At 44.3% G+C, this 13360-nt stretch overlaps 1 protein-coding gene across 1 annotated transcript; it reads right to left on the reverse strand.

Annotated features, from left to right (window-relative positions):
• Positions 1-4490: 4490 nt before the first annotated feature.
• LOC132388929 (gastrula zinc finger protein XlCGF26.1-like) lies at positions 4491-10831 on the reverse strand. The gene is made up of 2 exons (XM_059961335.1): positions 10815-10831; positions 4491-5740 (listed from the first exon to the last, which is right to left on the reverse strand). The coding sequence occupies exon 2, from the start codon at positions 5325-5327 to the stop codon at positions 4491-4493; it is 837 nt and encodes a 278-aa protein (XP_059817318.1). The 5' UTR covers positions 5328-5740; positions 10815-10831.
• Positions 10832-13360: the final 2529 nt, after the last annotated feature.

The following is a 13360-nucleotide window of genomic DNA, read 5'->3' on the forward strand; positions in this document are numbered from 1 at the left end:
TGTGAGCCGTTTCGGATGTGCCAGGAAATGTGTCGCCACACTTAGATTGTACAAGATCACCATAATCTTCAAATTTAGAATTACATTTCAAAAGCTAACAAACTAACATAAAATACATTTTAATTAAATACTGACCAATTATTTCCCAAAGCCACAGGGAGCCGCAGCACAGAGGTGAAAGAGCCACAAATGGCTCGGGAGCCGCAGGTTGCCGACCCCCGAGCTAGACGAAGGCGTGAAGTGTCGACAAGGAGCTCAGAGACCTCGGCCTTTACCCTGCCTTGTGTAGCTGGATCCTGGACTTCCTGTCAGATTACCGGCAGGTGGTAAGAGTAGGCTCCATCTCCTCTGTCTCTCTGACCCTCAGCACACATACCCCACAGGGCTGTCTCTTTGGCGCCCTCCTTTACTCTCTGTGCACCCATGACTTGTGTTGCCACCCACAGCTCCAATCTGATAATTAAATTTGCTGACAGCACTACATTGATTGGCCTAATCTGAAATACTGATAACAATCAATCAAATGCCTTCTGACAAGGCTCGGTCCAAACAAACTTTTCACCCTTCTTCAGGAGATTGGTCAGAGGAAGAGCGATAGCAGCAGAGTTCTTACGGTAATATCCATCCATTCCCAGAAACCTTCTAACAGCCTTCTTTGCAGTCAGAATAGGAACTTGAGAAATTGCCTGGACTTTTGCCCGAACAGGAGCCAACTTCCTTTGACCTACAACATAGCCAAGACAGGTCACACTGGCATGGCCGAATTCACTCTTAGCCAAGTTAACTGTAAGGTTGTCCTAGGAAAGCCTGTCAAATAGCTTTTCTACTGCAGAGATATGCTCTTCCCAAGTGCCACTCCCTGTAACTAAGTCATCAATATAGGTATCTGTGTGTTCTCACCCTCGAATTACAAAATCAATCATTCTCTGGGATGCTCCTGGAGCATTTTTCCTTCCAAAAGGCAAAACATTGTATTCATACAACCCAGATGCTGTCACAAACACAGAAATGTCTCTACCTCTGTCCGTCAATGGAACACACCAATACCCTTTCAACAGATCAATCTTTGTAAGATATTAGCCATTCCAACCTTATCGATGCAATCATCCACCCTAGGGATAGGATAGGCATCAGTTTTTGTTACTGCATTTACCTTTCTACAATCAGTGCAAAATCTAACACTACCATCATGTTTGGGCACAATAATGCAGAGTGACTCAAATCTCATTTTGAAGGCCTAATAATACCATTCTCCAGCATATACTCAATTCCCTGGTCAGCCAATTTACACTTTTCGACGTTCATGCGAAGTGGGTGTTGTTTAATCGGTTTGGCTTGACCAACATCTACATCATGTACTGCGACCGTGGTTTGCTTGGGAACATCGGGAAATAAATCTTTGTACTTCAGAATTAATTCCTTCAGCTGTTGTTGTTGCTTTGGCTGCAGATGAGCCAACTCGTTATCAATGTTTTCTAGAACAACCGAGTTCATTAGCCTAACTGGGACCATGTTTGGCTTGTGAAAAGTCTCAGACGAGTCAATTGTTTCATTCTCAGGGTTACCAGATTCATTTGTTTTGACAACAATACTCACAGATGGTGCCTGCTTGTCAAAAAAGGCTTTATCATATTTATGTGCACCACCTGTGTTAGTTTACGTCAGTCGGGTGTTTTAATAACAGAATTCACATTATTAATTTGAGAGACTACCTCATACGGTCTATTGAATTTCGCCTGAAGTGGATTCGTCAACATAAGGCAAGCACCTTATCTCCCACCTGGTATTTTCTTTCGCGAGCCCTGTTATCAAACCAACACTTCATTTTGTTTTGAGAAATCTTTAAGTTTTGTCTCGCTAGACTACAGGCTTGGTGTAGTTTATTTTTGAACTTCAAAACATAGTCTAACGAGTTAACATGTACATCCCCATCAATCCACGGTTCCTTTTAACAAGGTCAAAGGTCACTCTGCGACCAAATACAAGTTCAAATGGAGTAAAGCCCAGTGATTCCTGTACTGACTCTCTTTCTGTGGACAAAATCAAATGTATTCCTTCATCTGGACAAAAGCAAAAGTATCCCTTCATCCCAGTCTTTTCCATTTTCAACACAATATGTCTTAATCATTGTTTTGAGGGTAGAATGAAATCTTTCTAAAGCCCCTTCTGGTTCCGGATGGTATGCAAATGATGCAATCTGTTTTGCTCCCAATTCATAAACTACCTGCTTGAATAATGCAGATATACAAATACATCCTTGATCAGACTGTATTTCTTTAGACAAATCGAATAAAGTGAAAATCTTGGTAAGAGCCTTCACCACAGTTTTAGCTTTAATATTTCTGAGAGGCATCTGGGAATCTGGATGTAGTACACATAATAGTTAGCAGATACTGATGGCCAGCTTTAGACTTTGGCAATGGGCCAACACAATCCACTATAACTTTGGAAAAGGGTTCACCGAATGCAGGTACAGGCCACTGGGGTGAGCTCATTAGGTTTACCCACAACTTGACAAGTGCCTTTTGGAAACTCTTATTCAGGGTAAACATAACTTCATGAATTAAAGCAAACTGATCTGCTAATCCAGCAGATTCCTGCGGAGTGGCAGCATCATTTCCATCTAAATACGTCTTTATGTCATCAGGGACGCACCTTTGGAATTCTTCAATTAAAACCAAATCTCTCAAGCTGTTAAAATCATCATTTACATGTTCAGATGTGCACCAGTGGTCAATAGACACAAATTTCTCATAAGCAAATTCCGTATATCTGGTTCACAGATTTCTTCAAATTTCTAAACTTTTGCCTGTCTGCTTCTGGGACCAACTCGTAAGCTTTGAGCACAGCCTGTTTCACTACGTCATAATATGTGGTCATAATGCGTGGCCATGTGGTTAAGGTGTTGAACTAGCGATCTGAAGGTCATGAGTTCGAGCCTCAGCCGAGGCAGCTTGTGTGTCCTTGAGCAAAACACTGAACCACACACAGCTCCTGCACATTTATAGCCCAGTGGCGATGATTGGGGCAGCATAAATAAGTAAATAATAAGCTGCTTCAGCAACTGTCAAAGCAGAATAGGGTTGCTAAGCCTTCCCCTTAAGTACACTTTGTAAGAGAATTTTCTGTCTGCTTTTCTGCCTCTTTAGCCTGAAACTGCATCTGCCTTTCCGGAGCCTCCATCTTTAATATTTCTAACTTCTATTGGAGCTCAAGCTCACGAGGTTTACATTCAGGAAACACCTCCAACTCCTTCACTTTAAACACATCCTCAGATACATAATGCTCAGCTATTATCTTCTGCATCTGTGCGCTCCTCATTGTCAATTTCACCTTAGCAAGTATTAACGTTCTAGCAATACTCAACAACTCAATCTTTCTGGTGTCCTCTAATGCCTGAGAGGTTCACACTTCCAGATATCTATCAACATCCATTGCTGCTGGTTTTCCACACACAAGTAAATCAAAAGGGATTTCCCCAATGAAATTGATAATTAATCAATCCTTAAATTTGTCATATCCCAGACACAGCCCCATTTTGTTACAAACCATAATGCTTTAGAAATGAACCAACAGCAAAAGACTACTCCCAGTGGCCACACATTTTAATTCCACATCCCATTCCCATGCTGATATGTCTATCCATGGCCTCCTCTATTGTCAAAATGAATCCAAACTCAGGTTGGAGGAACAACACCTTATATACCGGCCGAGTAGCCTCCAACATGATGGCATGAACACTGACTTCTCTAACTTCTGTTAATGCCCGTCCTCCCCTTCTTACCCCATCCCTGACATATTTAGTTGTTTACCTGTTCTCCCCCTCACTCTGGTACTTACACCCCCACCCTTTTCTTTCTCCCAAGGCCTCCCTTCCCATGATCCTTTCCCTTCACCAGCTCTGTATCACTTTCGCCAATCACCTTTCCAGCTCTCAGCTTCACCCCCACCCCCTCAGGTCTTCTCCTATCATTTGCATTTCACCCTCCCCTCATTACTTTCAAATCTCTTACTATATTTCAGTTAGTACTGTCGAAGGGTCTCGGCCCACAACGTCGACAGTGCTTCTCCCTTCTCCCTGCCTGGCCTGCTGTGTTCTATCAGCATTTTTTTTGTGTTTGTATTTCCAGCATCTGCAGATTTCCTCATGAGTGTTATGTGTATGTATGTGTGTAAATATAACTCCCAAACTTCTGAGCTCAGGGGAAACAAGGCTTGGAGTCTGGAGATGTTAAAGTATTAAAGTTCAATTCATTCACAGAATAGGTGATGTGAGAGAGATATTTTTGTAATCCAGGGTAAATGTTGAGAGAAGGCAATTATGTTGTATTCCACAGGTTCCATGGTGGTAAAAAGAGAGAACAGTCGCTCTAGATTTTATCCATCATCTTTACAAATGTACATACGAATTATCACCTAAAGTGAATTGTCATAAGTGGTATCATCAAATGAATGACCACGCCACAGCCAGGCAAGGCTTAACACATAATTCAAAATGACCGAGTGAATCGCTTCCCACATTCTGAGCAGGTGAACGGCTTCTCCCCAGTGTGAACTCGCTGGTGTCTCCGTAGGGTGGAAGAGTCAGTGAATCTCTTCCCACAGTCTGAGCAGGTGAACAGCTTCTCCCCAGTGTGAATTCGCTGATGTACCAGTAGGATGGATGACACAGTGAATCCTTTCCCACAGACTGAGCAGGTGAATGGCTTCACCCCAGTGTGAACTCGCTGGTGTCTCTGTAGGTTGGATGACTGAGTGAATCCTTTCCCACAGACTGAGCAGGTGAATGGCTTCACCTCAGTGTGAACTCGCTGGTGTCTCTGTAGGTTGGATGACAGAGTGAATCCTTTCCCACAGACTGAGCAGGTGAAAGGCTTCTCCCCAGTGTGAACTCGCTGGTGACTCTGTAGGGTGGATGACAGAGTGAATCCTTTCCCACAGACTGAGCAGGTGAATGGCTTCACCTCAGTGTGAACTCGCTGGTGTCTCTGTAGGGTGGATGACAGAGTGAATCCTTTCCCACAGACTGAGCAGGTGAAAGGCTTCTCCCCAGTGTGAACTCGCTGGTGTCCCTGTAGGCGGGATAACTGAGTAAATCTCTTCTCACAGACTGAGCAGGTGAACGGCTTCTCCTCAGTGTGAATTTGCTGATGTACCAGTAGGCGGGATGACAGTGTGAATCCCTTTCCACAGTCTGAGCAGGTGAACAGCTTCTCCCCAGTGTGAATTTGCTGATGTACCAGTAGGGTGGATGACAGAGTGAATCCTTTCCCACAGACTGAGCAGGTGAACGGCCGCTCCCCAGTGTGAACTCGCTGGTGAGCCATTATGTCAGATGACAGAGTGAATCCTTACCCAGAAGTTCTGCAGAAGACCAGCCTCTGCCCGGTGTGGTGTGAACTGATTGGTGTGTCCACAGGTGGGATGACCGACTGAACCCCTTCTCACACACAGAACAGGTGAATGGCCTTGTCCAGTGTGAACTTGCTGATGTACCTTTAGTTGAGATGACCGAGTGAATCCATTCCCACTGTCTGGGCAGGTGAATGTCCTTTTTCCTGTGTAAAATGATGGGCATGCCAGTTGGTCAAAATCACCGAGTGAATTCCTCCCCACAGTCTGAGCAGGAAGGGTGGACAATTGGATCCCTTGCTCCACTTCTTAAGTATCTAGGCAGAGACAACAAAACTGGCGTGTTGTTTTTGAGCTTCCTGGAGATGAATTCCTTCTCATTTTTAACCTGTAAAAAAATTTACAAAATCCATCAATGGGTTTAGGACAACATTTCAGATGAGATTACTTGAGTTGCCAAGGTTTGATCTGGTATCACACGGTTACAGTGAGGTTCACCCTAAGTTGGACAGAGAAATCATCTCCTGACTGGGTAGAGTGCTGGAACCTGGAATGACCATCAATTCCCTGATACTCTTCCTGTCTCAATAACAATGGAGCATTTCTGTCGTCTCCAATCTGTGACCTGGCTCATTTTGACTCCCTCCATTGGTATTATTCCTGGCTCCTGCTGAGCGGCACGTGTTCCTTGTCCCACAGTGACTGAAACACTCTCATGCAAATTGTCTTTCTTGACATGCAGCTGGGATCTTCTCTTGTGTATTATTAACAAAATGCCACAATTTTAACACCATTTAAAAAATTCCTGCTGAAATGACTGGTTGGCCGCACATCTGTTAAAAGGACTTAGAGTGAATTTTTGTATTATTTCAGGTTCTTGTTGCAATCATAGAAAATTTCAACACAGAAACAGGCCCTTTGGGCCATCTAGTTTGTGCTGAACTATTTAAACAGCCCACTCCCACACCCCTACCATCCAGGTATCTACACAAACCTCTTAAACGTTAAAATCGAGCTCGCATGCACCACTTGTGCTGGCTGCTCATTCCACAGCCGGATGACCCTCTATGTGAAGAAGTTCCTCTCATGCTCCCCTTAACATTTCACCTTTCACCCATAACCCATGGCCTCTGGTTGTAGTCCCACCCAATCTCAGTGGAGAAAGCCAGCTTGCATTAACACTATGTGTGCCTCTCTATCACAATCAAATCTCCCCTCAATCTTCTACATTCCCAAGAATAATGCCCTGATTTGTTCAATCTTTCCTTATAATCCAAGTCCTCCAGACATGGCAACATCCTTGTGTATTTTCTCTGAAATCACTGAACTTCTTTTACATCTTTCCTGTAGGTAGGTGACCAAAACTGCACATAATACTCCAAATAAGGCCTCACCAATGTCTTCTACAAGTCAACATAACATCCATCTATTGTTGTCACTACTGTGGTTCATGAAGGGCAATGGGCTAAAATATTTCCTTCCATCCCTATCTAACTGTGATACCACTTTCAGTGAATTAAGGACTTGTATTCCCAGGTCCCTTTCTTCTACAACACTCCTCCGTGCCCGATCAGTCACTGTGAAAGACCTCCCTTGGTAGGTCATACCAAAGTGCCACGACTCACACTGGTCTGCATTAAATTCCATTTTCCATTTCTCAAACCATTTTCCCACCTGGCCCAGATCACACTGCAAGCCATGAAAGTCTTCTTGCAGCTGCTAAACCCCCAGTCTTGTTGTCATCCACAAATTTTCTGATCCAGTTAACCACACTATCATCCAGATTACAGATATAGATGACAAACAACAACAGATCCAGCACTGATCCCTATGGCACACAACTAATCACAGGATTACAGTTATAGAGGCAACCATCTGCTACTACACTGTGGCTTCTCCCAAAGACAGTGTCTCATCCAATCTACTGTCTCATCTAGAATGCTGAGTGACTGAACCTTCTTGACCAACCTCCCATATGAGACTTTATCAAGTGCCTTGCTAAAGTCCATGTAGACAACATCTACTGCCTTGCCTTCATCCACTTCCCTGATAACTTCCTCGAGAGACTCTGAAAGATTGGCTAGAGCCATACTGTCTATCCTTTATCAGTCCACATCTATCCAAATACTTACAGGATATACTTGGTTCCTGCACCCACATTCCAATAACTTTCCCAGTTCTGATGTCAAGCTCACCAATGGATTACTTCCTAGTTTATTTTTACAGCCTTTCTTGAACAGCAGAACAACATTGTCTGTCCTCCAATCCTCCAGTACCTCACCTGTCACTAAGGATGATTTAAATATCTGTGCTTGGACCCCAATAATTTCTGCACTTGTCTTCCGCAGGGTCCAAGTGAACAACTTGTCAGGCCCTGGGGATTGATCCACACTAATTTGCCTCAAGTCAGCAAACCCCTCCACCTCTGTAATCTGTACAGCGTCCATGAAGTTAATGCGGCTTTGCCTCACTTCTATAGACTCTGTGTCCATCTCCTGAGTAAATATGGATGTAAAAAAAAATCTCCCCAAGTGTAGGCTATCCTTCATGTGGATTACCATTTTGATCTTCCAGAGGATTAATTTTTTTTCCCTTGCAATCTTTTTTGCTCTTAACATACCTGCAGAATCCCTGAGGATTCTCCTTCACCTTGTCTGCTGGGGCAAACTCATGCCTTCTTTTATTTCTTTCATAAGTGTTCACTTGAATTTCCTGTATTTCATAAGTACCCTATTTGCTCCTATCTGCCTGTACCTGGTATGCACCTCCTTTTTATTGATCTGGGAGAGGAAAGCCAAAGAGGTGATAGATCTGCATGGAGGGAGGTAGGGGTAAGGAGTGTTAAACTAAAGTTGCAGGGGGAATGGGAGCCTGAATAACAGAACAGATAGTGGTGGGGTTGTGGAGAAAGATGTTGTTCAGGCCTCAGACAAAGTCAGGAATGAAAAAGTTGAGTGTGGTGCAGTGAATATGCTGAGCCCTGTATATTTCAATACAAGGAGCAGCGTAGGAAAGGTGGATGAGTTCAGGGCATGGATCAACACCTGGAATCAACACAAGGATCTGGCAACTGTCGATTGGGACAGGCTGCTTTATGGCAAAGGTGTGCTTGGTAAATGGGAGACGTTCAAAGCAAAATTTTTAAAGTAGAAAGCGGGTATGTCAGAATCAAAGGTAAAGATAGAAACTGTAGGGAAACTTGGATTGCAAGAGATATTCAGACCCTGGTAAAGCACAAAATGGAATTACATAACAGGGATAGGCAGTCAGTTTCTTATGGAGTATAAGAAATGCAAGAGAACACATAAGAAATAAATCAGGATGGCTAAAAGATGGCATGAGGTTGCTGTCACAGAAAAGGTGAAGGATAATCCTCAGGGATTCTAGTGATAGATTAAGAGCAAAAGGATTGCAAAGCAAAAAGTCGGTCCTCTGGAAGACCGGAATGGCAATCCACGTGTGGAACCAAAGCAGATGGGGGAGATCTTAAATATTTTTCAAACTCAATTTACTCAGGAGATGGACAAAGGGTCTGTGGGAGTGTGGAAAAGCGGCATTAACCATTTCAACCCTGGGGAAAAAACACTCCTCTGGCCACTCACACGCTCAATACCCCTCATCATTTTATGCACCAAAAAATGTCTCTAAATATAAATAAGGAAATTATACATTGCACAACCTACTTTCCATGATTCAGTACATTTACACAGACAGGTGTGTAAAAAGGGCCTAACAAATATCAGGGACAAATGGGCCCAATTCACCCCAAACACAAACTGTTCCTGCTGCTACCATCCAGGAAACGGTACCACAGCAAAAGGACCAACAGGCTCTGGCACATCATCTTCCACCAGGATCATCACTGATTAATTCATGCTGATACAATTGCATTTCGATGTTATATTGACTGTCCTATGTGCAAACTATCTATGTAAATTACACGTTGCACATTTAGATGGAGATGTAAGCTAAATATTTCTACTCCTCATGTTTATGAAGTATGTATCTAATAAAGTCAATTCAATTCACCCTCTCCACTATCTGTTCTGTCATTCTGGCTCCCATTCCCTCTACAACTTATTTTAACTACATCACCCCCTCCCCTGCTCACTACCACTAGTAAGCCTTACCACTAGGTTATTCATCCCCTCTTGTTCTGTTCCTCTACCTGACGAATCCCCTATCAGGCCTTTGACTTTCCTCTGCCAGGTAATTCCCCCCAACAGTTTATGAAGTGCTCCACCTGTTGTTGTGGGGGATGGCCACTAGAGTATTCTGCGATGCCTATTTAACCTCATTCCCCTTCCTGATTCTTACTCAGTTTCCTGTGTCTTGTGGGTGTGACTCACCTCTCTGCATGTCATATCTATCACCCCCTCCAACTGCTGGATAATCTGGAATTCACCCATTTCAAGTTGCAGCTCATTGAAGTGCAGGGTTACAAGCTGCACAATCTTGTAGGTGAGGGCATCAGGGACACTGGAGGCCTCCCCTCCTTCCCTCCTATACCCCTCTAATTTGTAATAACCAGTGTGCAGATAAATCTTGTACTGTGCATTTTTTACCCAGTGACAATATGTGCACAGTGAATTTTATATAGAGAGGTATTCATTTTCACAGCTGGCAAATCACTGTTGATAAGTACTTTGATCGAGTTCATCTGCATTCTCACACAACCTATGTAGCAGGCCTGTAACAGGAAATGGAGGATTTTCTCACCAAATCTTTTGCACATTGTCCATATGTGGTTTGCTTGCTAAATTATGCTTTAAAAAGTCAGATTTCCAAATATCACTCCACTTCTTCCCACTTGCAAATTCTCCAGCAACTTTTGCATCACCAAAATGCAAACAGGCATCACTAGTTTCTGTATTCTACATAAATATTCCCCCTGAATCCTCCCCCAATGACTGAGGGTGGTGAATTCAGTGAATGCAATGCCAATGTATATGAAGGGAAGGGCCGTTCTCTGTCTCACTGGAGTCTGACACATTTGTGATGTGAAAGCTACTTGTTGCCCGGGGCAAAGTTGTTTGATGTCATTACGTACCCAGAGAGAATGGGACAAAACATGTTCTCACCGGTCGAAAAGTCCAGAGCAAGAGGAGGTAAAGGAAGCAACACAAACAAAATACTGCAGGAGTTCTGCAGGCCAGGCAGCATCTGCGGAAAAAAGTACTAATGCAGATTTTCTCAACTGGTGATGTAAAAGATTTTTGTTCCCTTTCTCCGAGTTCCTAATCCTTGCATTTAGATAGCTGGAGCTCAGCTCTGTCTGAGAGATCCATCGGTTCCCATTCCCTCATCAGCCGGAAGCTCCCCGGGGTCCGTGTACGGATCGTGGGGCTGAGAGAGGGGGAAGAGGGCAGGACTGTCCCGAGATTGCGGATCACGGTGTCCGGATTTCACAAGAATCGTCCCGAAGTCGCTGCTTAAGAAAACACACGGAGATGCGCTCTTACCTGCAACCGACATTTTCAAAGCCTTCAGTGTACTGCGCGCATGCGTGATACACAGTGACGTCATCATCCTGACGTCTGCGCATTTCATCGGCGCTTCAGCGCCGGCGAAATTCTTAACGCATGGCCCCATGGGAAGTCATGGTGCCATTAAACATTTCTGCAAGCACCGGTTCAATGTCCATACCTCATTTTTTTTTATCCTGGGTATCGAAAAAATCTGCAGCTGTTTAACGCAGAGAGCGGCTCCCATAAACAATATACTCAATATCAACGTGTATCTAATGCCAATGTAAAATGCAGATATAAAACACAGGAGAATCTGCAGTTGCTAGATATTCCTCTCCAAAATTACTGCCTGACCTGTTGATTTCCTCCTGTGTTTTGCAGAAATTGACCACCTTTTTTTTTCGATCAACCAGTTTCCAAATGCTTCTAATCTTTCACTTTTAACCACATCGTGCTGGTCTTATTCGTCTTCCTCCTCTGGACCCCATCTCTCTGTGGAGCCCCTGATTCAGGCTGGCAACTCTTTTGTTTCTGAATCTGCACCATCGAAGATTCACTCGCTAGTCTGCTGTCAGATTTTAGAGGTGCATTGTGTTCCGAGACCGCAGGTTCGTTTACTGTGAGTGTCGCTTTAAGTGCCTGAGTGGAGGCGGGGCTGTGACGTCAGACACAAGCTGCGGCAGCCTGAGGGAGCGGGTGAGGGAGCGGGAGAGGGAGACAAGCTGTTGGAACTCCAGCGTATGACTGCTATAGGCTGCAACTCTTCCATGCCCAAAAGGTTGGGTTGATTTGATCATCGGCACGCAGTGCACAACTGATCTGTGACTGTCACTTCGTATCATCCATGTGCGTGGATATGCTGGAGTATCCTGTGGTATCACTTTTGTCGGCCCTTACCTGGAATCGGGGTGTTCTGTGGTAACCACTTGAAGACGATATTCCTGTTACTGTCACCTGGTGATATTTCTAAGTGGATTTCGGAACTAATCGACGGATAAGATCTTCGGCGACTGTTATTTCGTTCACCCAGCGTGGAATGTGTGTGGAATTCTTCGTAATTGCCTTCTCTCTACGTGTTCGTGTGGATTTACAAATCTCTCCTCTCACTCACTTATTCCGTGGATTACTGAACTTTTCCACTTTACCATCTGAAGACTTTAAGCATTGTTTCCCAAGAGTTTTGGGAGCTATATATACGCATAACACTGTTAACTTCTGTTTACTTCCTTTAATCTTTTATATTTGGAGTAGATACTGTTACGTACCCCGTGACGGGTCAAAGAACCAGCAGAAATAGGAAACAATGTAAAGTAATGCTGTTTATTAGTAACTACGCGATACAGCAATATAAATGCAGATATATCAAACAGGATAGCAATGATTATATGTGTGTGTGTGTGTGTGTGTGTGTGTGTGTGTGTGTGTGTGTGTATGTGTGGAAATAGGAAAGCCAAGCTTCTTCACGCCTCGGGGTAAATGGATACCGTCTGACGGTGATGAGTGAAGTTCGGTTCAGTTCGTGGGATTGAGTCGGGTAGTGATGGAGAGAGAGAGAAGGAGAGGTTTGTGTCTTCAGGTAAGCTGACGCCGTCGATAGTCCCGTCGTCCTCCGAATTCCTTTGGAAGTCACCGACTGTGACACTACAAACGGGACCGTTCTTCTGTGGTGGAGTTATTAACCCAGGCGAGGGATGGGCACACGAATAACTCCCCACAGGTCACAGCCTTTTCACACTGCGAGAGCCACTGATCGATGCTCCGGATTGATCTTCCAAAACCCACCTTTTTCTGTGGACACAACAAAGCTGATTCAGTGTCCAAAACCATGTGTCTGGAGGTCTATCAGCGGACCTCCTACTTATCTCACCGTGCTGAGCCCCAGCTGTCCATCAAACAGTTCCTCCCTTCTCTCTCTGGAAGAACACAGAAGCTGACAGTGTCCTTGTAAAAGTGTCAACAAGCTTGCAGAGAAACCATAACACCGTCTCCGAGCAGTCTTTCTCTCTCTCTCTCTCTCTCTCTCTCTCTCTCTCTCTCTCTCTCTCTCTCTCTCTCTCTCTCTCTCTCTCTCTCTCTCTCTCTCTCTCTCTCTCTCACTCTCACTCTCTCTCTCTCTCGTGTTGAACAACTCCCTCTCTCTTTTCAAAAACACAGTTCATAGGGGGAATTCAGGACCCCGTCACAATACTAATGAAGATAGTGGTTTAACATCGAAACCAGACTCCGTTAGTGATCTATTGCTGCTGGTAGGTAACAATTGCAACAACCCAGCTGTCTGAGGCACAGTCCTTTACAGTTGGTGAAAATGACACAAAACGTTGAAAAGAGCGGGGAAGAAGGAGTTTAACCAACTTCGTCCGGAGCCCTGAACAACGTCACAACCACCGTGAGCTCATCGACTTGTTCAGCCCGGAGAAAATCATGCAGGAAATTCATGCAGGTGTATAAGATGATGAGAGGCATTGGTCGTGTGGATAGTCAAAGGCTTTCTCCCAGGGCTGAAACGGCGAACACGAGGGGGAATCGGTTAAAGCTGCTAG

The sequence above is a fragment of the Hypanus sabinus genome, unplaced genomic scaffold (assembly GCF_030144855.1).
Source record: "Hypanus sabinus isolate sHypSab1 unplaced genomic scaffold, sHypSab1.hap1 scaffold_435, whole genome shotgun sequence".
NCBI classification, from domain to species: Eukaryota; Metazoa; Chordata; class Chondrichthyes; order Myliobatiformes; family Dasyatidae; genus Hypanus; species Hypanus sabinus.